General features: G+C 41.4%; 1 protein-coding gene across 1 annotated transcript in view; it reads right to left on the bottom strand.

Moving 5' to 3' along the window:
* LOC133568280 (ephrin type-B receptor 1-B) overlaps positions 1-24755 on the bottom strand; it is a 576210-nt gene that overhangs the window by 329241 nt on the left and 222214 nt on the right. The window contains 2 exon segments of the mRNA XM_061920097.1: positions 21205-21303; positions 21306-21885. Of these exon segments, the coding sequence (XP_061776081.1) occupies positions 21205-21303; positions 21306-21885 (679 nt within the window).

The following is a 24755-nucleotide window of genomic DNA, read 5'->3' as shown; positions in this document are numbered from 1 at the left end:
CAATAAAAGCCCTGCTTCATGCTGCCTGCGCTAACTAAATACAGAGTCTCGGAAAACTGGCGTGCACAAGCGATCCCTCAGAAAGCTGGCGTGCACATCACTTGTGCACGCCAGCTTTCCGAGACTCTTATTTTGTTAGCGCAGGCAGCATGAAGCAGGGCTTTTACTGTGAAGATAGGAAATGTGCAGTCGGCCTTTAGAGTTTTGACGGAAGGGACAGCGCGAAAGTCTGTTGAAATAAAAAGTGTTTCTTGCCTTCCTCTCTGTCATTTTTTCATAATAATGAACTGGCAGCCGCCAGCGTCATCTCACAAGACCCTCGGGTGCCGTGAATGTCAATCAAGCAAGCTACGGAATTTGCCACCAATGTTTTTCTTGTAAAGTGTATGGAAGCTGGATGAATTAGATGCCAAAAACCAACCACTTTCATGTGGTATTGTACAGAAAGGACAACTTTTTTTCTCCTCCATTTGAAAATGTGGGCGTTATCATCATTACTGTCTGATTCCAATCAATGCAAATCATCAGAATCAGGTAATACACCAACTTATATTCTTGTCTTTGTGAAAGAAAGACATCTATATGTGTTACACATGCTTGTATTATCATTAAACACAATTAACTTGTTTACAAAAATGTCTCTTTCATAAATAGATAAATATAAATGATATATATAAATGAGGTAGATCCCCTCGAGTTGGTCAATTGAAAAGTAGCTCGCCTGCAGAAAAAGTGTGGGCACCCCTGCCTTAGACAAATAGGCTGAAGAAGAGCGTTAAAAGACTGAATGCATGGAAAGCAACACGGTGAAGAAGACAAGGCCAATTAGGCTGGAATGAGCTCGTCAACTTCAGTGAGGGCCCCTCTGCCAGGGTCCTTCCAATCAGGAAGGACGTCCAGTACTAATCACACACTCGCTCCAGTGCTCACAACCAGATTTTACCGCATTAATCAGACAATCACAGGTATGATTTGGAACATTTGTTATTTCATTACAGTTACCGTATTTTCCGGACCATAGGGCACACCGGATTATAAGGCGTACTGCCAATGAGCGGGTCTATTCAGGTCTATTTTCATATAAAAGGAGCACCGGAATATAAGGAACTTTAAAGGAGTCATATTATTATATTTTTGTAAAAGTACAAGACTTCCTTGTAGTCTACATCAGTGGTCCCCAACCTTTTTGTAGCTGCGGACCGGTCAACGCTTGATAATTTCTCCCGCGGCCCGGCGGGGGTGTTCTATTTTTTTTTTTTTCTTTGTCATGAAAAAGGAAGGTTTTTCTCATGAAAAAAGGATGTTTTTTGGGTTGGTGCACTAATTGAAAGTGTATTTTGTGTTTTTTATGTATATATATATATATATATATATATGTATATATATATATATATATATATATATATATATATATATATATATATATATATATATATGTATATGTATATATATATATATATATATATATATATATATATATATATATATATATATGTATATGTATATATATATATATATATATATATATACATATGTATATGAAATTCTTCTGCGGCCCGGTACCAATCGAGGTGGTTGGGGACCACTGGTCTACATAACATGTAATGATGTTTTTTTTGGTCAAAATGTTGCACAGATGATGTTTTACAGATCATCTTCAAGTCCCATTGTGACAGTCGCTTCAGGATGTGCCGTTTTGTGGACGGTCTTATTTTATTTATTTTCTCCGTCATCTTTGTTGTAGCGGTGTAGCGTGCAAGGACGAGGGTGGAAGGAGTGTCAAAAGGTGGAAATAACTATTTTAATGACATTCAGACTTTACTTCAAAAACACGGAACAGAATCTCCTCAGCCGGAAACAACAACAACGCCGGAAATGTGTTCCGTGAAAAAACGTCCGACCGTAACTCTCTAATAACTAGAGTTCCTTGGGTGAATAATGTAAACTCACTACACCGGTATGTTTTAGTGCTTTCATGGCGAGTCCACTGACAGATATAAGTTAGAACTCTTTTATATTATAAATTATTTATAATATAAATCCCCAGGGTTGAATTTTTTCCCATCTTTTACGGGGCGCCTTGTTGTGACCCGTCAGCGTTCCTTTTTTGTAACCCTGCACACTGTTTGTTTTTCTCATCTTGAAAAAGTTTGTGCTGAAAACAAAGTTTTGTTGTACTTGTGCAATGACCTACCTACCTACCTATCTACCTAAAGTTCCATGGGTGAATAATGTAAATTCATAGCAACTTTACTGACAGATATAAGTAGGCCCTTTACACTACTTTATATTAGAAATGGCAACAGCAGAGGATGAATGTCCCATAACAAGACCGTAGAGAAAAAGAAGAAGCTTATCGACTACAGTTTCGACACGGACTACAAAGGCGGATGCATGCACATTTTCAGAACTTATGCAGATCATAAATACACATCAGCAAGTACCAGAAGGTAAGAAACGTTGGTTTTGCATAATATTGCGAAACAAAACGCCACATAATATGTCTTACCTTATACACAAACCATAATAATACTCCTGTGTTGAAGCACAGTACAATCCATCAGGCGGTGCGGCTTCATAGCTTACCAAAGTCCTACTAAAACATTTTGACAGATTTTTGAGTGTCGTGTGAAATGTTCTATATTCTAAATCAGAGGTTCTTAACCTGGGTTTAACAAATTCGAATTATCGTGTGGATAAAAACTTCTCCCTGTCGGCGTATTATGGATACCCCCAAACAATGTTCCCTCTAATTTTCCATCTGATTTGCAGGTTTTTTGATTGACTGATTGAAACTTTTAGTAGCAGATTGCAAAGGAAGAGAATACATTATATGAAACAGTACAGTTTACACAGTACAGTACATATTCTGTACAATTGACCACTAAATGGTAACACCGAAATAGGTTTTTCAACTTGTTTAAGTCCATGTTAATCAATTCATGGTGATGTGTGTAATTTGTTATGAAATAATGCACTGTGTTGGTTTTGTTCTGTGAACAAGGTGATGTTCATGCACGGTTCATTTTGTGCACCAATAAAAAAAACAATATATGTTTTTTTTTTAATTTGAAAAATTTTTTTTTTTCATTCTTTACTAAAGAAGGGTTCTTTGATTGCGCATATGAAACTGGTGGGGTCCGGTACCTCCAACAAGGTTAAGAACCACTGTTGTAAATGGTAAATATACAATTTTTGTGTTGTTTACTAGAGTCATGTTGCAGTCTACACATATGTATTATGTGTTACTGCCATCTACAGGTCACACTTATCAATACCAAATAAAATACCTTTGAGGTCCGTAAGCACAACCAAAATTATTCCGTACATTAGGCGCACCGGGTTATAAGACGCACTGTCGAGTTTTGAGAAGATGGAAGGATTTTAGGTGTGCCTTAAAGTCTGAACAATACGGTAGATAAGTAATATCTAATGCAGATGAAAATCCGGTGTTTCTGTTTCTGTCCGTGACCATGAACCCCCTCATGAGTTAGTCCAGGGTTAATATTAAACTGATGAATTGACTGCAGAATGAACACAGGCAGGAAAATAAGTAATACTTTTTATTTATTTTTTTTGGGGGGGGGGGGTCTTTACGTGCGCATGAGTGTGCATGTGTGCCCCATGATGGCAGCCATTAGATGGGGGCAAGGCAGCCATGATGAATCGGCACTTAGCCCAGAGAGGCACACTTGCTCAATGGGCTGTGAATCTCCTGCTGCCACTGTCAGCCCGCAGAATGTTAAATAAAGATATTTGAATATTTGTAATATTAATGTGTCGGCGTGTCAAAAGCCCGCTGGAGCCTAACGGGGAGAGAAAATATGGGAGCGTATTCCCCCATCGCTGTGCAGGCTCTGGTGTAAGGAACTGATACACTGACAACCGAGTGGAGTATCCCAGTATTGATGGATACGCCCTATTGTTGCTATGTTTCTATTCAACAGCATCTTACAATAATTCAGTGGTAAATTAGAAAATCAATCAAATGTACCTGGGTTTGTATAGGAATTTATTGTTGATATACAAAACCCAAAACTAGTGAAGTTGGCACGTTGTGTAAATGGTAAATAAAAACATAATACAAGTATCGGTATGGGGTCTATTAGTGCCAAAGGCATGGATAACTTACACATATGTGAAGGCACCATTAATGCTAAAAAGTACATACATGTTTTGGAACAACATACAGTGGGGCAAAAAGTATTTAGTCAGCCGCCGACTGTGCAAGTTCTCCCACTTAAAATGATGACAGAGGTCTGTCATTTTCATCATAGGTACACTTCAACTGTGAGAGACAGAATGTGAAAAAAAAATCCAGGAATTCACATTGTAGGAATTGTAAATAATTAATTTGTAAATTATGGTGGAAAATAAGTATTTGGTCAACCTGTGAAGACTCTTCTTCGGCATGGTAATGCCGGTGTGGTTTTCCCGTGGATGCGTCGAAGCAGAACACAGCATAGGTAAGATAAAGGGTATTTAATAACAAAAGTCTATGAACAAAAATACTGGTGTAAAGAGAAAAAATAAACAAAAGACGCTAGCGTGAAAGCTAGGATAAAACAAGGAAAACTAAAACTTGGTACGAGGACACAAAAGATTAAACAAAACATTTAGCATGAAAGCTAGACAATAAAGTGGCTTGGCGTGAGAGCTAGCGAGAAAATACATACGAATGATGAGAGTCGTCACTGATGCGCGTGGGCAAATTAGGATCCGAGAATGAGTGAACAGAAAAGGTGAGCTTAAATAGGAGGGTGATAATTATTAGCAGGTGTGCGGGGCGAGACTAGCAGGTGGACTGATGTGTAACCATAGTGATGGATAAAAACAGGAAATAAACGGGTCAGACAGAGAATGAAAAAACACGTGAAGATCTGAGCCACAGATCGCAACAGTATTCCCCCCCAACAAAAGACAGATACCAGATGTCTTAAAAAACAAACAAAAACTTGAACCCCCTCCCCAAAACCAGAAAGTTCACAAACGAAGGGAGGGCGGAGGGAGGCCACGGTGGAGGGTCGCCAGATCGCATGTCCCCGAATCCACCGAGGACACATCATGTGGCGGCGGCGGGTGGAACGCTGCTGCCGAAAAAGTTTTGGCGGGCGACCTCGAAAAGGCCACATTAGTGGCCGCCTCGCAGGATGAGGTGCCCGGCGAGGCGGACGACCCGGGCACGGCCACATCCGTGGCCGACATGGAGGAGGGAGTATCTGGCGAAGAGGATGACCTCGCAGAGGCCACGCCCGTGGTCGACGTGGTGGACGCCTCAGCACCGAAATCCCAGCAGGCGAGGGTGCGGGGACTGCAGCCAAAGCAGGCCCGAGTGCAGCTGGCGAGGATGATGCGGGTGCTGCAGCCGAAGAAGGCGTCGGAGGCGGCCTGGGAGCCGCAGGAGTCGTCATCGACGTGAATGCAGGCGTAGTCGTCGGTGTGGGTTCCAGCCCCGTCGTCGACGCTGGTGTGGGCTCCAGCCCCGTCGTCGACGCTGGTGTGGGCTCCAGCCCCGTCGTCGGCGGTGCTTGGCGGCGCGGAGCTGGCACCGGTGCTTGGCGGCACGGAGCTGGCACCGGTACCTGTCGTGGTGCTGGTACCGGAGTGGGCTCCAGCCTTGGAGTTTGTGCTGGCGTGAGAACCAGTTTAGAGTCTGAAACTGGCGTGAGAACAAGGCTAGAAACATTTTCTGGCGTGAAAACCAGGTCAGAGTCATGTGCTGGTGTGAGAACCAGACTGGGAGCAGGTGTCGGCTTCAGCCGAGGAGCAGGTGTCGGCTTCAGCCGAGGAGCAGGTGTCGGCTTCAGCCGAGGAGCAGGTGTCGGCTTCAGCCGAGGAGCAGGAGTCGGCTTCAGCCGAGGAGCAGGAGTCGGCTTCAGCCGAGGAGCAGGAGTCGGCTTCAGCCGAGGAGCAGGCACAGGGGTCTGCCGAGGAGAACTAGGGGACTGGCTGTGAGCAGGACTAGGACTATGATGAGTGATAAGACAAACACTAGGACTCGGGCAAGGACTTGAGAGAGGACCAGGACTTACAATCACACTAGTGCTTTGAGAAGGGCTTGGGCAACGACCAGGACTTACAGTCATACCAGGGCTTGGGCAAGAACTAGGACAAACGGTCAAACTAGGGCTTGGGCAAGGACTGGGACTAACAATCAAACTGGTGCTCGGGCAAGGACTAGGACAAAGACTAGGACTTACAGTAACACTGGGGCTCGGACAAGAACTTGGGTAAGGACTAGGGTTCGGACTAAGACCACGAGGGGAATCAGTACTAATATTACAAAGGCAAGAAACAAGACTCGGGACCGGACTCGGACTACGGATCAGTCTACGAGTGGAACTAGGACTACGACGACTACGAGAAAGACTAGGACTACAACTAGAATCAGAACGGAAACTCGGACCAGGACTTGGACTACGACTCAGTCTACAAGTCGGTCTACGAGTAGGACTAGAGCATGGGCTACGAAGAAGGCTGGGACTCGAACTCTGAGAGAGACTGTGACTAAAACTAGAACTAGGGCACAGACGGAACACAGGTGGAGGAGGTCTAAGAGGGCGTGACTTGACCGGGGAGAACACCGGTGGAGGTCTAGGAGGCCGTAGTGGTATAACAGGGGTAAACACCGGTGGTGGTCTACTTGGCCCTTGAGACTTGGCCGGGGGAAACACAGGTGGAGGAGGTCTACAAGGCCGTTGAGATTTGGCCGGGGGAAAAACAGGTGGAGGAGGTCTACAAGGCCCTTGAGACTTGGCCGGGGGAAACACAGGTGGAGGAGGTCTACTAGGAGGAGCTAAGCGTTTAGCGGGCCGAAAAACAGGTAAAGGTGGCCTACATGGAGGTTTTTGTTTAGCAGTTTTAAGAAGAGGTAGCGTCTGCCCTACCTCCGCAACACAGCTATAGGCCGTAGCCCCCCCCTCCAGACGGGAATCCCAGACCCGTTCCCTGTGGTCAGGGACTGACCATAAGGGAGGGTGGTGGGAGGTTTGGAGGCGGGCAGACCCCTCCCCTCTATATTGTCCAGAGTGTCCCTTTGAAAAGGGAGAAAAAACCTTGGACTTGGGCAGAGAATGAGGTTTAAACGGTGGGTTAGAAGAAAAACTAGGTGACTGAGGTTGACTAGAATAATAAGAAAAAATATCCTGATACTTTTGTATCTTATTATTAATGTTATTGTCATTTGAAAATGGCTGAGAAAACGAATCTTCCCCAAAAAATTCCTTGTTGATGACGTCATCATCGGAAGACGGGTTTGCGTTACCGGGGGGCGTCGACGAAATGACGTCATCTGCGCGGGACACAAGTTGGGAATTTGCCCAGTCGGTAAAACTGTTAGCAAAGTGTGTTATTGGGTCCCCAAACAATGGTGTAGGGGTTTTGTGTGCTGACTGTAGGTTGCTGTGTTCGTGAGGAGGGAGACATGGAGTGGGCAAGTCACTGTCGCCCGACGAAGCCATACTTCGCGGCTTCCGCCTACGCGGACGAGCGCGAGCGCTGCGGGAGGGAAACTCACCGCTCCCGGAAGCATCGATCGGAACCAGTTTTCCCTCCAGGTCCCACATCATGCTTTCGTCTGGATTGCATCGGAGAGTTTCAGCCTCCATCGCTCGGAATACCCTCCATGTGCCTTCGTCGAAGGTCTCCTCGTGGTTGCCAGACGCGGAAAAACTTTTTAATGCTCGGATCCTACTGTGAAGACTCTTCTTCGGCATGGTAATGCCGGTGTGGTTTTCCCGTGGGTGCGTCGAAGCAGAACACAGCATAGGTAAGATAAAGGGTATTTAATAACAAAAGTCTATGAACAAAAATACTGGTGTAAAGAGAAAAAATAAACAAAAGACGCTAGCGTGAAAGCTAGGATAAAACAAGGAAAACTAAAACTTGGTACGAGGACACAAAAGATTAAACAAAACATTTAGCATGAAAGCTAGACAATAAAGTGGCTTGGCGTGAGAGCTAGCGAGAAAATACATACGAATGATGAGAGTCGTCACTGATGCGCGTGGGCAAATTAGGATCCGAGAATGAGTGAACAGAAAAGGTGAGCTTAAATAGGAGGGTGATAATTATTAGCAGGTGTGCGGGGCGAGACTAGCAGGTGGACTGATGTGTAACCATAGTGATGGATAAAAACAGGAAATAAACGGGTCAGACAGAGAATGAAAAAACACGTGAAGATCTGAGCCACAGATCGCAACACAACCATTCAAAGCTCTCACTGATGGAAGGAGGTTTTGGCTCAAAATCTCACAATACATGGCCCCATTCATTCTTTCCTTAACACGGATCAATCGTCCTGTCCCCTTAGCAGAAAAACAGCCCCAAAGCATGATGTTTCCACCCCCATGCTTCACAGTAGCTATGGTGTTCTTGGGATGCAACTCAGTATTCTTCTTCCTCCAAACACGACGAGTTGAGTTTATACCAAAAAGTTCTATTTTGGTTTCATCTGACCACATGGCATTCTCCCAATCCTCTGCTGTATCATCCATGTATCCTTTTTTTTTTTCTTCTTTGTCATGAAAAAGGGATGTTTTTGTCATGAAAAGGGGAGTTTTTTGTGGTTGGTGCACTATTTGTAAGTGTATATTGTGTTTTTTTATGTTGATTAAATAAAAAAAAAATATATATATATATATACATATATATATATATATATATATATATATATATATATATATATATATATATAAATTTTTTTTTTTTTTTAATAAAAAATTATTCTGCGGCCCGGTGGTTGGGGACCACTGCTCTAGGGGCCCAGGCTTAGACAGCAATCCCGTTCTGTCTCCCTGTTTTATGCTCTTGAATGGGATTGTGCAAAAAAAAATATTAATATACCCTCATGGATTATTAAAGTATTTCTGATTATGATGAAAACACAACCCATCCTTGAGAGGCACACACAACATCACAACTTTAACACAAAAGGCCCACACATGGAGTGTGTGGAGGAAGGTGTCTGTTTGGATTCCACTCCATTCAGCAGCCAAGTGATCAAATATTTAGCAGACTGCTTACATGGCCAAAAGGGACAATGAGAGGAAGAAAAGGAGCGGGCGTGAGGGCGAGGGCGGGGGATGGGATGCCCAAATTGGTTTGTGCGATAGCTTGGGGAGCTGGTAATGAGGATGCCACGCTGGCATCATCGTTACGCAGCAACAACCCAACACTGTCTCTCTACCCGACTCCCAGCAGGTCATCTACACACACACACACAAACACACACACACACATCATTAATTCAAACATATACCTGTATATTAGAGGGAGTGCAATTAGGCAAACACACACACACACACACACACACACACACACACACAAACAAACACGCACGCACACGCACACACACTCACGCACACACACACACACACCAGGACTAGATGATATATTGAAATCAAACGAGTACCAAAGGAATAATTGAACATCGTAATGTTGTGAGTGTTTAATAACATTTCAGTTCCCTGTCAGTAACAAATTATTACAGCCTAACAAAGTACAGTTGACATTATGATAGGGTTGTGCGGTATTCCGGTACAAGTATAGTATTCCGCTACTAATAAATCAAAAATGGTACTACCGTATTTCCTTGAATTGCCGCCGGGGCGCTAATTAATTTAAAACCTCTTCTCACTCCTGCGCTTACCAAAGGCATGCGGTAAAAGTAAGCATGCGCTAATTATTTTAAAACCTCTTCTCACTCCGGCACTTACCAAAGGTATGCAGTAAAAATTTGAGTGTGATGTAAGCTTGGACCTTAAATCCTACTGAATAGCTCTTAATCTTCTTCCCTTTATGCGATTTAAAATTACCGGTATTGAAATCAGCTTCCTCCATTTTGAAAATGATGACAGGGGAAGTGTCACTCGTGACGTCACAAGTTTGACCAGGCGGTAATACTAAGCACGCGCTAATTATTTTGGGAAGCGAGTTTGACCCAGCAGTAATTCAAGGCATGCGCATACTGTATGCCCTGTGGCAATTCAAGAAAATATGGTATACTTTGTTTGAAAAGTACCAGTACCAGTCGTGACGTCGCGTTGTCACGTGGTGATATTGCTGGGTTTACGAGCAGAGGAGCATGTTCTGCAGCGCACGCACACAGAGTACTTAAAAGCAGACATAGTGTGTAGACAGAAAAGGGAGAAGGGAAGCATTTTCGTGTAAAAAAACTAAAAATAGAGGTGAAGTTATAACACTGAAACGCCCTCAGGAAGAGGTGCTTAAAGACATGGACAGCTGTTGGCAGTGTTTTAGCTATTTCTAAATCACTAATCCCCACCTCCACGGCAACAAATAAAGTACGTTTTTTACAAGTATCATTATCACTGGAGGACGAGGAATGGCTAAACATGCTTCACTACACATTGTAGGAGGACACAATAGCTATCTGCTAACAGCAAGATAGCATTCGTGAATGTAAACAAATGCCATGGGTGGATCTACACCTGACATCCACTGTAATGATATCAAGTACAACAGCGTATCCATTCGATACTACTATGATTACATCAATATTTTTTATCATCACAAAATATGTTTTCCTTTTTTAAAACTCATATTATGTTTACAGTAAATATTTCCCTGGACACATGAGGACTTTGAATATGACCAATGTATGATCGGGTAACTACTTGGTATCGGATCGATACATAAATATGTGGTATCATCCAAAACTAATGTAAAGTATCAAACAACAGAGGAATAAGTGATTATAGCATTTTAACAGAAGTGTAGATAGAACATGTTAAAACAGAAAATAAGCAGATACTAACAATAAATGAACAAGTAGATTAAAAATCAATGTTTACAGTTTGTCCTTCATAATGCAGACAAAATAACAGAATGATAAATGACACAATATGTTACTGCATAAGTCAGCAGACTAATTAGGAGTCTTTGTTTGTTTACTTTGTTATGATCCGCTGCCCGGTCATATCATATTCTGGTTTTGTTTTGTTTTTGTACTTTATTCTGTTAGTGTTTGACTTCTTTAGTTCCTGGTTTGTTCTGTTACCATAGTCACGCATTTGTTTTCACCTGTCACTTGCTCCTGACGTGCACCTTTGGTTACTGATTGCTGCCCTGATTTAAGCCTGCCTCCTTTGTTCTCTCGTTCTCGCTTCGTAGTTTGTGTTATACCCAGTTTGTGTTTCACACCACGGTGACGACTTTGGTAACCATTTCTGTACTGGCAGCTTCCGGGCTATGCCTTGGTTTCTCTAGCTTCCATGCTAAGCCCTTTTGGTTTTCTCAAGCTCCCATGCTAGTTCTGTTCGTTTTGCCTTTTTGTGCCTCGTGCAAGTTGTTCTGTTGTTAGTCTGTTTTTAGTTTAAATAAATCAATATTTCTTACTTGAGAGAACGCACCCGCATCACCATGCCTAGCTATCGTCACATACTTACTACTAAAAGACAAGTTGTCTAGTATGTTCACTATTTTATTTAAGGATTACATTGCAATAAGAAACATAAGTAAGTAAGATTTTTTTTGTTAAAATTAGGCCAATAATGACATTTATTTGGAAAAGTATCGGAAATTATCGAAAAGTATCAAAATACATATTGATACCGGTACCAGTACTAAAATATTGGTATCGGAACAACCCTAAATTATGGAATGTTAGTCAATTTATTCAAATGTAAAAACAAATTCCAATGCAACTATGACAACGACTACTCTGAACTACTGCGTTCACGTCAGTATTGTATTGAGCATGTCAATGCTAACGGGCTAATGGGTGGACTTGATTGATTGATTGATTGATTGATTGATTGATTGAAACTTTAACTAGTAGATTGTACAGTACAGTACATATTCCGTACAATTGACCACTCAATGGTAACACTCGCATATATTTTTCAATATATTAATCAATTCTTGTTTCATTTCTTTAGATACTATTAGGGCCGGCTACCAAATTTGGTACTTTTATAGGCACAGACTATACGATATAAAATATAAAATATGCGCAGACTCAATCGGACTGCCTCTTGGTAATGTTACAATTTTCTGTGCTCACATGGCAAGAAGAAGCTGCCCAAAAGTAGACTGAGCACAACTTTTCAGAATGTCCTAGCAAACTTTCATTGGGTTTTCCATTGACATGCTACTGATTAGCATTTCCCGATTTTTGAGGACAATTTCTACACCAAATTTGGTAAAGAAAACTACAACAAGGATGCACGTTACGATAAAACAGCTGATGCACAATGAATGTTCGAGATGCCACCTCAGTAGAAGCATTTAAGTCTCACCTTAAAACTCATTTGTATACTCTAGCCTTTAAATAGACCTCCTTTTTAGACCTCCATTTTAGACCAGTTGATCTGCCGCTTCTTTTCTTTTTCTCCTCTGTCCGCCCCTCCCTTGTGGAGGGGGTCCGGTCCGATGACCATGGATGAAGTACTGGCTGTCCAGAGTCGGGACCCAGCATGGACCGCTCGCCTGTGTATTGGTTGGGGACATCTCTAGGATGCTGATCCGACTCCGCTTGGGATGGTTTCCTGTGGACGGGACTCCCGCTGCTGTCTTGGAGCTCGACATCCATTGCTTTCGTTCCCCTAGAGGGGGGGGTTTGCCCACATTTGAGGTCCTCTCCAAGGTTCTCATAGTCATCATTGTCAATGGCATCCCACTGGGTGTAGTCGTAGTGGTTTGTACAGTCCTTTGAGACATTTGTGATTTAGGGCTATATAAATAAACATTGATTGATTGATTGATTGATTGAGTGATTGAATGCAATACATACAGTATAAACACTTTTTTAGGGTGCGACAAAAGACGCGATGGCAAAGAGTACCTCCTGACGAGGCAACCCATTGAAGTGTATACACTACTGCCATCTAATGTCTTGGAATTGCAACTGCATAAAAAATATACTGTATAATACTTGTAAATGAGACTAAGTAGTGCGAAAAAACAGGGAGTAACAACTGGACAGGACAGTGATCAGTTAAATGTTAAATAACAAATCATGAATAAAATGTACAAACACACAGAGAATACTGGCACCGTTGAGCACTGGTATTGATTCCCAGATAGTGGGAGTTGGTATCGTATCGACCCATCCCTGGATATTCTGAATCAACGGTGCCTCTGCTGACCTACTTAGTGGCCTAGTGGTTAGAGTGTCCGCCCTGTCCCATCTAAGAAAGACAGCTCCAGACTGGAGAAACTGATCAGGCGGGCAGGTTCTACAATCGGAATGAAACTGGACTAACTGGTGACAGTAGCAGAGAAGAGGACTGTGGACAAACTAGTGAGCATCCTGGACGATGCCAGTCACCCTCTGCATAGCGTTATCAGTAGCCAGAGGAGCCTGTTCAGTTCTAGACTGCTTCATCCCAAGTGCAGGACTAATAGACTCAAAAACTCCTTTGTCCCACACGCCATTAGACTGTACAACTCCTTTCTGTGGAGGGGGCGGGAGGTACTAGGATGACAGGGGATGCAAAACAATAACAGTGCAATACCTTTTCCTAACATGGTCACTACTGCCTAGTTTATCTTGTTATATTCCTATTTTACTGTTGTATTTTTATTCCCATTGTTGCTTTTTATTTTTATTCTTATTGTAATATTTCTCTATTTTGTTTCCATTTAAACCCCCATTATTTACTTTTTACTTTTTTAAATTGATCCCAACTTTGTACACTGCTGCTGGAATTTTAATTTTCCTGAAAGAACTCTCCTGAAGGAATCAATTAAGTACTATCCATCTATCTATCTATCCATCTATCTATCTATCTATCTATCTATCTATCTATCTATCTATCTATCTATCTATCTATCTATCTATCTATCTATCTATCTATCTATCTATCTATCTATCTGAGATTGGTAGGTCGTGAGTTCAAACCCCGGCCGAGTCATACCAAAGACTATAAAAATAGGACCCATTACCTCCCTGCTTGGCACTCAGCATCAAGGGTTGGAATTGGAAGTTAAATCACCAAAACGATTCCCGGGCGTGCACACCGCTGCTGCTTACTACTCCCCTCACCTCCCAGGTAAACAAGGGGATGGGTCAATTGCAGAGGACAATTTTCACTACATCTAGTGTTTGTATGACAGTCATTGGTACTTTAACTTAAAGCCAAGTAGTGCACTCATTTTGTCTCCTAAACCATTTTTGGGAGAAACAAACAAAGCACACAAATAGTTCCGCAAAGGTAATATGTGAACGTCCATATTCCTTCTCCATAATCCCTGGGCGCCATGTTCCCATCGGGAGAGAGACCGATATAGCGATAGAACAAAGCGAAAGCTAACACAGCAGGAGGTCTACTTACTTGCTGTAGGTGCTTAAAAGGATGGCAAAGAGATTGTGGGTGTTAGTGGAAAAGGAAATAAGATGTGCATATTTCTCCTTCATGGGGTTTTCATTCCAGCGCCTACAAGGGGCCGTGCTTGTGCCGTTTACAGTGGCGGCGCCGTTGGGCCCCCCCGCTGACAGGAGACACAACAAGCCTCCCAGCGACACTCAGCAACATTACAATTACTGTGCTGCACATACAGGTGAGTTTCACTAAGTAGGTTGAAAAAAAAGATCTGGGGGTAAACAACAGGGATCGAAAGGGCATTTAATTTTGCAATGCATTGTGGGTGGATGTCGGTTTTGTTGACATGGCTCTACTGTTCCCGCATTCATGTGAGACGGAGCAACAAACTCAATTAAAATCCTACAAAATAAAACAAATCAAGGAACTGCACTGTTCACAAAGTGCACTGACTGAAATCTAAGTAAGATTAAATATCTCAAATAAGGGTAATATTTGCTTATTTTCTGTCCAATATTATAAGTCTTCTCACTAAGCAGATTTTATGTTAGTATTTTACTTGTTTTAAAGGGGAACATTATCACCAGACCTATGTAAGCGTCAATATATACCTTGATGGTGCAGAAAAAAGACCATATATCTTTTAACCGATTTCCGAAATCTAAATGGGTGAATTTTGGCGAATTAAACGCCTTTCTGTTTATCGCTCATGTGGTGATGACGTCAGAACGTGACGTGTCCGAGGTAACACAGCCGCCATTTTCATTTTCAGCACATTGCAAACATTGGGTCTCAGCTCTGTTATTTTCCGTTTTTTCGACTATTTTTTGGAACCTTGGAGACATCATGCCTCGACGGTGTGTTGTCGGAGGGTGTAACAACACTAACAGGGAGGGATTGAAGTTGCACCACTGGCCCGAAGATGCGAAAATGTCTGCCGCCAGACCTCCATTGAATGTGCCAGAGTGTCTGCACATTTTACCGGCGATGACAGACATGGCACAGAGATGTATGGATAACCTGCAGATGCATTTGCAATGACAAATTCAACTAAATCACAAAGGTGAGTTTTGTTGATGTTGACTTATGTGCTAATCAGACGTATTAGGTCGCGGCGTGACTGCCAGCTAATCGATGCTAACATGCTACGCTAATCGATGCTAACAAGCTATTTACCGGCGGTGCTAAGGCAGACATGACACAGAGATGTATGGATAACCTGCAGATGCATTTGCAACGATAAAGTCAACTAAATTGCAACGGTGAGTTTTGTTGATGTTGACTTATGTGCTAATCAGACATATTTGGTCGCAGCGTGACTGCCAGCTAATCGATGCTAAAATGCTACGCTAATCAACGCTAACATGCTATTTACCGGCGGTGCTAAAGCAGACATGGCACAGAGATGAATGGATAACCTGCAGATGCATTTGCAACTATATTACGTTTCCTTCCACCCACATTTAATGCGAAAAAAACACTTACCAATCGATGGATTTAAGTTGCTCCAGTGTCAAGAGATGCGAAAGTCCTGATCGTCTGGTCCACACATTTTACCGGCGATGCTAACGCAGCTATTCGGCCATGCTATGGCTATGAATAGCGTCAATAGCTATTCGCTCAATAGCTTCAGTTTCTTCTTCAATACTTTCATACTCCAACCATCCGTTTCAATACATGTGTAATAAAATGGTTAGTAGTGATATAGTAAAAAATATATAATGTACCATATTTTCTGGACCATAGGGCGCACCGGATTATAAGGCACACTGCCAAAAAGGCGGGTCTCTTCAGGTCTATTTTCATACAAAAGGAGCACCGGATTATAAAGTGCATTAAAGGGGTCATATTATGATTTTTTTGTAAATGTAAAATACTCCCTTGTGATCTACATAACATGTAATGGCGGTTCTTTGGTCAAAATGGGCGGTCTTATTTGCATGCCTCCACTTTGACAGCGTCTTCTCCCCGTCATCTCTGTTGTAGCGGTGTAGCGTGCAAGGATGGAAGTGGACGAAGTGTAAAAAGATAGCGCTAACTGTTTTAATGACATTCAGACTTTACTTCAATCAATAACGGAGCAGCATCTCCTCAAGCGGAAACAACAACAAGGCCGGAAATTTGCCCCGTGAAAAAACGTCCGACTGGAACTCTCTAAAAACTAATGTTCCTTGGGTGAATAATGTCAATCACTACACCAGTATGTTTTAGAGCTTTCATGGCGAGTTTAGTGACAGAAATAAGAAAGAACTTTACACTACTTTATATTTGAAATGGCAACAGCGAAGGATGAATGTCCCATAACAAGAAGATAAGGAAAAAGAAAAAAGCTTATCGACTTCGGTGTCGCCACGGACTACAGTGGCGGAAATGCGCGCATTTTCAGGACTTATAGAGATCTCAAATACACATTAGCAGGTACCAAAAGGTAAGAACATTTGCTTTTGCATAATATTGTGAAACACATCGGCAGACAATATGTCTGCTAATGGTTGTCGGTTCTTATACACACACCATAATAATACTTGTATCTCTGACTACGTTAGCTGTAATGGCCCGGAAATCAATCAAGCGGTGCGGCTTCAAAGTCATTCTAAAACACGTTGACAGATTTGTGAGTGTTGTGTGTAATGTTCTATATTTTCATTGGAACATTTAAAGTTTTGGTGTTGTTTGCTGGCATCAAATGGCAGTCTACACGTATCTCTTATGTGTGACTGCCATTTACTGGTCACACATATCATTACACCCTGTACCAAATAAAATTTGCTTCGAGGTCACTAAGCACAACCAGAAATATAACGTACATCAGGCACACCGGGTTATAAGGCCCACTGCCGATATTTCAGAAAATGAAAACATTTCAAGTGTGCCTCATAGTACAAAAAATACAGTATACAGTTTTACCAGTTTCCCTGTGCTGCTTATGATTTAAAACCCACGTTAGAAACTGTGCTCATTCGATTTTTCATTTCAGTGGAAAGTTGTTTCACCTTAGCCAAGGACTGTGTGTGTGTGTGTGTGTGTGCATGTGCGTGTGCGAGTGCATGTGTGTGTGTGTGTGTGTGTGTGTGTGTGTGTGTGTGTGTGTGTGTGTGTGTTTACAGTGGGCACAGTCATTCAAAGTGTGCCTGGTGCCACTCTCATATCTGTGTATTGATCAGAGCAAATGTGCACCAATCAATCTTATCTGAGCTCCGCACACGCTCCACCAGAGGCAGGCCGACCTAAAATGCACCACCAGACTGAGTCATAGCGATTATCATAACGCATCCAGCTTGAATTGTCCTTTACGTACACAGAGGAGTGTGTGCGCGTGTAGATGCATTCAATGATAGACACAGGCAAGAATGCAACACACATGAGCAAACAAGCACATTAGCCTCGTCTTTATGTACATACAATCAGCCATCCCATCTTTATGTACATACTATCATCCATCCCATCTTTATCTATATACTATCATCCATTCCATCTTTATGTACATACTATCATCCGTCCCATCTTTATGTACATACTATCATCCATCCATTCTTTAAGTACATACTATCATCCATCTCTTCTTTATGTACATACTATCATCCAGCCCTTTTTTTATGCACATACTATCATCAATCCCATCTTTATGTACATAATGTCATCCATCCCTTCTTTATCCACATACTATCATCCATTCCTTCTTTATGCACATACTATCATCCATCCCTTCTTCATGTACATACTATCATCCATCCCTTCTTCATGTACATACTATCATCCATGTCTTCTTTATGTACATACTATCATCCAACCCTTCTTTATGTACATACTATTATCCATCCTTTCTTTATCTACATGCTATCATCCATTCCATCTAAATGTACATACCACTATCCATTCCTTCTTTATGTACATACTACTATCCATTCCTTCTTTATGTACATACCATCATCCATCCCATCTTTATGTACATACTATTATCCATCTCTTCTTTATGTACATACTATCATCCAGCCCTTCTTTATGCACATACTATCATCAATCCCATCTTTATGTATATGTCATCCATCCCTTCTCTATCCACATACTATCATCCATCCCTTCTTTATGCACATACTATCATCCATCCCTTCTTCATGTACATACTATCATCCATCCCTTCTTCATGTACATACTATCATACATGCCTTCATAATGTACATACTATCATTCATCCCTTCTTTGTACACATACTATCATCCATCCAATCTTTATGTACATACTATTATCAATCCCATCTTTATGTACATACTATTATCAATCCCATCTTTATGTACATACTATCATCCATTCCATGTTTATGTACATACTGTCATCAATCCCATCTTCATGTACATACTGTCATCCATTCCTTCTTTATGTACCGTACATACTATCATCCATGTCTTCTTTATGTGCATACTATCATCCATCCCTTCTTTATGTACATACTATTATCCATCCTTTCTTTATCTACATACTATCATCCATTCCATCTAAATGTACATACTACTATGCATTCCTTCTTAATGTACATACTAATATCCATTCCTTCTTTATGTACATACCATCATCCATCCCATCTTTATGTACATACTATCATACATCTCTTTTTTATGTACATACTATTATCCATCATTTTTTATGCACACACCATCATCAATCACTTCTTTATGTACATACTGTCATCCATCCCTTCTTTATGTACATACTATCTTCCATCTCTTTTTATGTACATACTATTATCCATCCTTTTTTTAAGTACACACCATCATCAATTACTTCTTTATGTACATACTATCATCCATCCCATCTTTATGTACATACTGTATCCATCCTTTTTTATGTACATACTATCATTTATCCCCTTTTTATGCACATACTATCATCCATCCCATCTTTATGTACATACTATCATACCTGCCTTCATAATGTACGTACTATCATTCATCCTTTCTTTATACACATACTATCATCCACCCCATCTTTATGTACATACTCTTCATCCATCCCTTGGGAAAGCGGACCTTCCACACATCAGAGGGAGGTAAAATCAGAAAAGGCCTCGCCATCTGCCATGTCGGCTGCCAGATGGACGACATTCGCCGCAGATTAAAAAATAAAAGTGAGCCTTGAAGTGAGCGTGATCAAGGAAGAAACAGGGAGCATCATGCAATGGGGAGCATACAGAAGGCAATAAATTCATGGACATGGAAAATGTGTCATACATCCGGGGATGTTTGATACGGTGCCTGAAATAGAACTAAGCAACGGCGTCCGTCTGGAGTTGATCATGTAAAAACAAAAGGTTGCTGACATGACAACGAGATGGGAAATTCAGGACTTTGTCCTTGGTCTCCACTTCCGTTTTTCGGAGAATATCTTCACGGTAAATCATCCTGATTTACTTCGTATATACTATAGATCCTAGAGTGGTGATGTTGCCTCATTCCTGTGAGATTCTTGCGTGTGACGGAGGCAATAAGGAGTCGGACTACGCAGGACTAGCTGCAGTGAGTTCAAACAACCACCAGGTAGAATCAGTGAGCAAATAATACTGTATCATCTCTTTCTCTTTGGACTTATCAGGTCAGTAGCTCATTCTTCACTCACACGTAAAGTGAAAAATAAGTCAGAATTAAACTGGTAACATCTGTACTTAAAGGCCTACTGAAATGAGATGTTCTTATTTAAACGGGGATAGCAGGTCCATTCTATGTGTCATACTTGATCAGTTTGCGATATTGCCATATTTTTGCTGAAAGGATTTAGTAGAGAACATCCACGATAAAGTTCGCAACTTTCGGTGCTTAGAGAAAAGCCCTGCCTTTACCGGAAGTCACAGACGATGACGTCACATGTTGATGGCTCCTCACATATTTACATAGATTTTAATCGGAGCCTCCAACAAACAGTGCTATTCGGACCGAGAAAATGACAATTTCCCCATTAATTTGAGCGAGGATGAAAGATTTGTGTTTAAGGATATTTAAAGCAACGGACTAGAAAAAAAAAAAAAAAGAGTTAAAAAAAAAAAACGCCATTGCGTTGAGACGGATTCCCATGTTTTTAAACACATTTACTAGGATAATTCTGGGAAATCCCTTATCTTTCTATAGTGTTGCTAGTGTTTTAGTGAGTTTAATAGTACCTGATAGTCGGAGAAGTGTGTCCACTGGTGTGTTGACGCGCATTGTCTCTGAGGGAAGTCACGTAGCTGCAGCAGGACGGAAGCTCCGCTGATATCCGGTAAGAAGCGACTTTTTAACCACAATTTTCTCACCGAAACCTGCTGTTAATATTTGGTCTGGATTCATGTCTGCTTGTCCGCGCTCTGATCCATAGTAAATTTTCACCTCCGGGAATTTTAAACAAGGAATCACCGTGTGTTTGTGTGGCTAAAGGCTAAAGCTTCCAACTCCATCTTTCTACTGTCCAATGTTAATTGAACAAATTGCAAAAGATTCAGCAACACAGATGTCCAAAATACTGTGTAATTATGCCGTTAAAGCAGACGACTTTTAGCTGAGTGTGTGCGTAGTGCTCATACTTCCTGAAACCCGGTGACGTCTTACATACACGTCATCATTACACAACGTTTCGAAGACAAAACTCCCGGGAAATTTAAAATTGTAATTTAGTAAACTAAAAAGGCCGTGTTGGCATGTGTTGCAATGTTAATATTTCATCATTGATATATAAACTATCAGACTGTGTGGTGGGTAGTAGTGGGTTTCAGTAGGCCTTTAAGGCCACAATGATTCATCGATTGAATTAATACGTGATCATAATGTAGCGTGAGGTTCTGATACATCCCTGCAGTTTTAATTAGGCACCAAATAGTGTGTGGTTATTATTATTGCTGTATCGTTCATGCATTGCTGAAACATGGCTGCTCCAAGACTGAGCAAAAAGGACTCACCTCGACACACGTTGCCGTTGTCGGGTTCGAAGCCTGCCTTGCATGTGCAACTGCCGATCGGAACCATCCACTCCCCGTCTCCGTTGCAGTACAGCTTTATGGAACGTCCACTTCTTCCGAGTTGGAAATGCAAATCCCCCTGGAAATGACCAGGGAGGTGCTCTCCGCGCCGGTCATGGTCTCTGGGAAGATGGCAAAGTTCTGCACCACGCTGGGACACTTCTTGTAAAACACCCTGACCGACAGCAGAGACATGCAGGCGCCGTAGTCCTGGAAGGCCAAGTAGAAACCGTTCTTGGAGAGTGGCCCGAAGCTGCGGACCTCCGTGTTGACCTTCATGAGGCGTCCACCGAAGTCCACTTGCGAGAAGCTCTCGTCGGCAGCGATGGTGTCCACCTTGAGGTAGGGCGCCTCCATCCAGAAGGCGGTGCCTTTCGTGGCGATGACGGCGTCGCTTTCATAGTAGTAGAGGTTGAAGGTCTCCTTGCAGGAGCCCGGCACTTTGGGGATGGAGCTGCAGTCCCGCACCGTGAAGCGGATCTCCACGTAGATCCTCTGCGCTCCACGCCGATCAATGAAGGTGGTGAGGAGCCAGTTGTTCTGACTGGGCTCGAAGACGTTACACACCTGGTAGGTCCGGATGGTGTTGAGGTTCTCGTCATAGCCGCTCACCTCCTCCCACTGAGAAGAAGAAGATTGTTTGGTCAGCATTTCCTCCTATTTTGTTCCTATGTAGTGTGTGCCATGATCCTGCTCATATTCAGCAGTCCTACAATAACTATACAGTTGTGGTCAAAAGTTTACATACACTTGTAAAGAACATGATGACAACTCTTATTTTTTTGTGATAGAGTGATTGGAGCACATACTTGTTGGTCACAAAAAAATATTCAGAAGTTTGGTTATTTGATGAATTCATTATGGGTCCACTGAAAATGTGATCAAATCTGCTGGGTCAAAAGTATACATACAGCAATGTTAATATTTGGTTACATGTCCCTTGGCAAGTTTCACTGCAATAAGGCACTTTTGGTACCCATCCACAGGCTTCTGGAAAACTTCTGCTTGAATTGTTGACCACTCCTCTTGACAAAATTGGTGCGATTCAGCTGAATTTGTTGGTTTTCTGACATGGACTTGTTTCTTCAGCATTGTCCACATGTTCTCAAAGGGGTTTAAAGGCCTACTGAAACCCACTACTACCCACCACGCAGTCTGATAGTTTATATATCAATGATGAAATATTAACATTGCAACACATGCCAAAACGGCCTTTTTAGTTTACTAAATTGCAATTTTAAATGATGACGCGTACGCGTGATGTAACGGACTGTAAGGAAATATTAGCGCTGCACCAAACACGGCTAAAAGTCGTCTCTGTTCATCGCGTAATTACACGGTATTTTGGACATCTGTGTTGATGAATCTTTTGCAATTTGTTCATTTAATAATGGACACTATAAAGAACAATGCTCTTGGTGGAAAGCGGTATATTGCAGCTGTCTTTAGCACCGAGACACAGCCAGTGTTTCTTTGTTTGTTGTGAAGCTTTAACACAGAGCGGTCAAGCGAACATGTTTTCTCTACGTCAACCAGCATGTTTTCGGATGGGGAAATTGTAATATATATCTTACCGGAGAAATCATTGGATTACAAATAATTTATACAAAGGTATAAATTACTTCGCCTTGTAATTAATTATATTAATTAATGAGTAATTCCGTTAGTAATTCAATATTTTTTTTGGTAAAGTAACAAGTAACGATAATGAATTTTCAGAACAGTGCCAATCAATAATCATAACAATTTTGCGTGAATATCTGTGGATGTTTGAAAAGAATGCGTGGTTTAAGATGGGTTGGTAGACTTGGTGTGTGTCTTACAAGGTACCACGCTGATAAAATCTACCTGCTACTTAACAGCAAACAAGTGGTCAGGTGGTGCATTATACAATGTGGTGCATAACAAATTCCAAATTAGGCTCTACTGAATTACAAATAGACGGATGACAGAAATTTGCATGCAGGCGGAACCAAAGTGCAAGGCAGGTCTTTTTTCCTTAAACGTGTGACCCGGAAAGTCACACAAATGTTGGATGAGCAACAGCGGCCACCTGAGGGTATTCATTAAGTGCAGTAAATCCTGATGAAAATGTGGCATGAACATCTGGAATTGTTACAAATTAAAAAGGCAAATGACTGAATACAAACATGGTAAACTTGCTTTTAAAACGCTTGGAGCTCAAACTTGAGACCATGTTAGAATGTGTTTATCTTACCGTACGTTTACACAAAGAGATGAATGTGGCCGACCAGCAGCAAAAATCCAAACAGGCCGACCAGCAGCAAAAATCCAAACAGCCAAAGGCAAGGAGGAGTTAATGAGGTCTCCAGTGGTGGAGCGAGTGGGCCTCCAGTCAGTTCATGACGACTGGAGCCGCCTTTCAACCAAGCCAAAACTTGCCATGAACACACAGAGTGATAACAGGTGAAAGGACTGTGTAGTCCAAAAAAGAATAAAAAATTCAAGGGAGTGGAAGTGGAAAAAAGACTACCGTTGGGCGGGGAGGTAGACGGTTGCCAAGGCAACCAGAACCTTAATATCCTTAGGTAACCAACTGCATGTGACCAAGGCGTCGAGGGACGCGTAGCACATGGAAAGATATTGTACAATAAATAATGTAAGGCTTTACACTGCCAGGTTCAAGTGACCATATTTGTTTTTTTCACCCAAGATAAGGGTGTCAAAGTCTTTTCATTGAGGGTCATAACGCAGGTATTGCTGCCCTCAGAGGGCCATTGAAAATGAATACTGAATATATATGAATAGAAATGTTATTATGCAACTGCCCATGTATTGACTATTACATGATTTACCAGCACATTGTTGAAAAGCAGACAGACAGATTATATATAGACATATATATATATATATATATATATATATATATATATATATATATATATATATATATATATATATATATATATATATATATATATATATATATATATATATATATATATATATATATATATTAGGGCTGGGCAACGATTAAAAATTTTAATCAAAGTTAATCGCACTATTTCTCTGATTAATCGTGATTAACTGCATTGTATACGCAAAGCCCAATAATGAATTCGAAAGTAGTGTGTAGTGCACCTTTATTGGAATACTCCCCCACATGAACAAAAGCGCCAAAACATTTGTTGTGCAAACACAATTTAAATCAGTCCTTGTTAAACAGTAGCAGTTAAATAGCATATTTTATGAAAATCAACTTAAAAAATGTAAATACAAACATTTAAGCTTATTACTACCACTGCCAGGGTATTTAAGTTATCCTGTTTGTTATGGAAAATAAATATAATCCACATACAAATCTCAGAGCCACAATCATAACATCTGAACAGGCAATTTCTGAGGTAACAGCAGAAACATTTTTTTAATCAGGGATCTTATGTTTAAAAAACCTATATTATAGGTAGTGGGCTGTTTTAGGGAATTTTGATCAAATTATCCGTAGTAGCAATATTAATAATGTTGTGTTT

The sequence above is a fragment of the Nerophis ophidion genome, linkage group LG14 (genome assembly GCF_033978795.1).
Source record: "Nerophis ophidion isolate RoL-2023_Sa linkage group LG14, RoL_Noph_v1.0, whole genome shotgun sequence".
In the NCBI taxonomy this organism is placed as follows: domain Eukaryota; kingdom Metazoa; phylum Chordata; class Actinopteri; order Syngnathiformes; family Syngnathidae; genus Nerophis; species Nerophis ophidion.
This window is presented reverse-complemented; position numbering and strand designations above follow the sequence as displayed.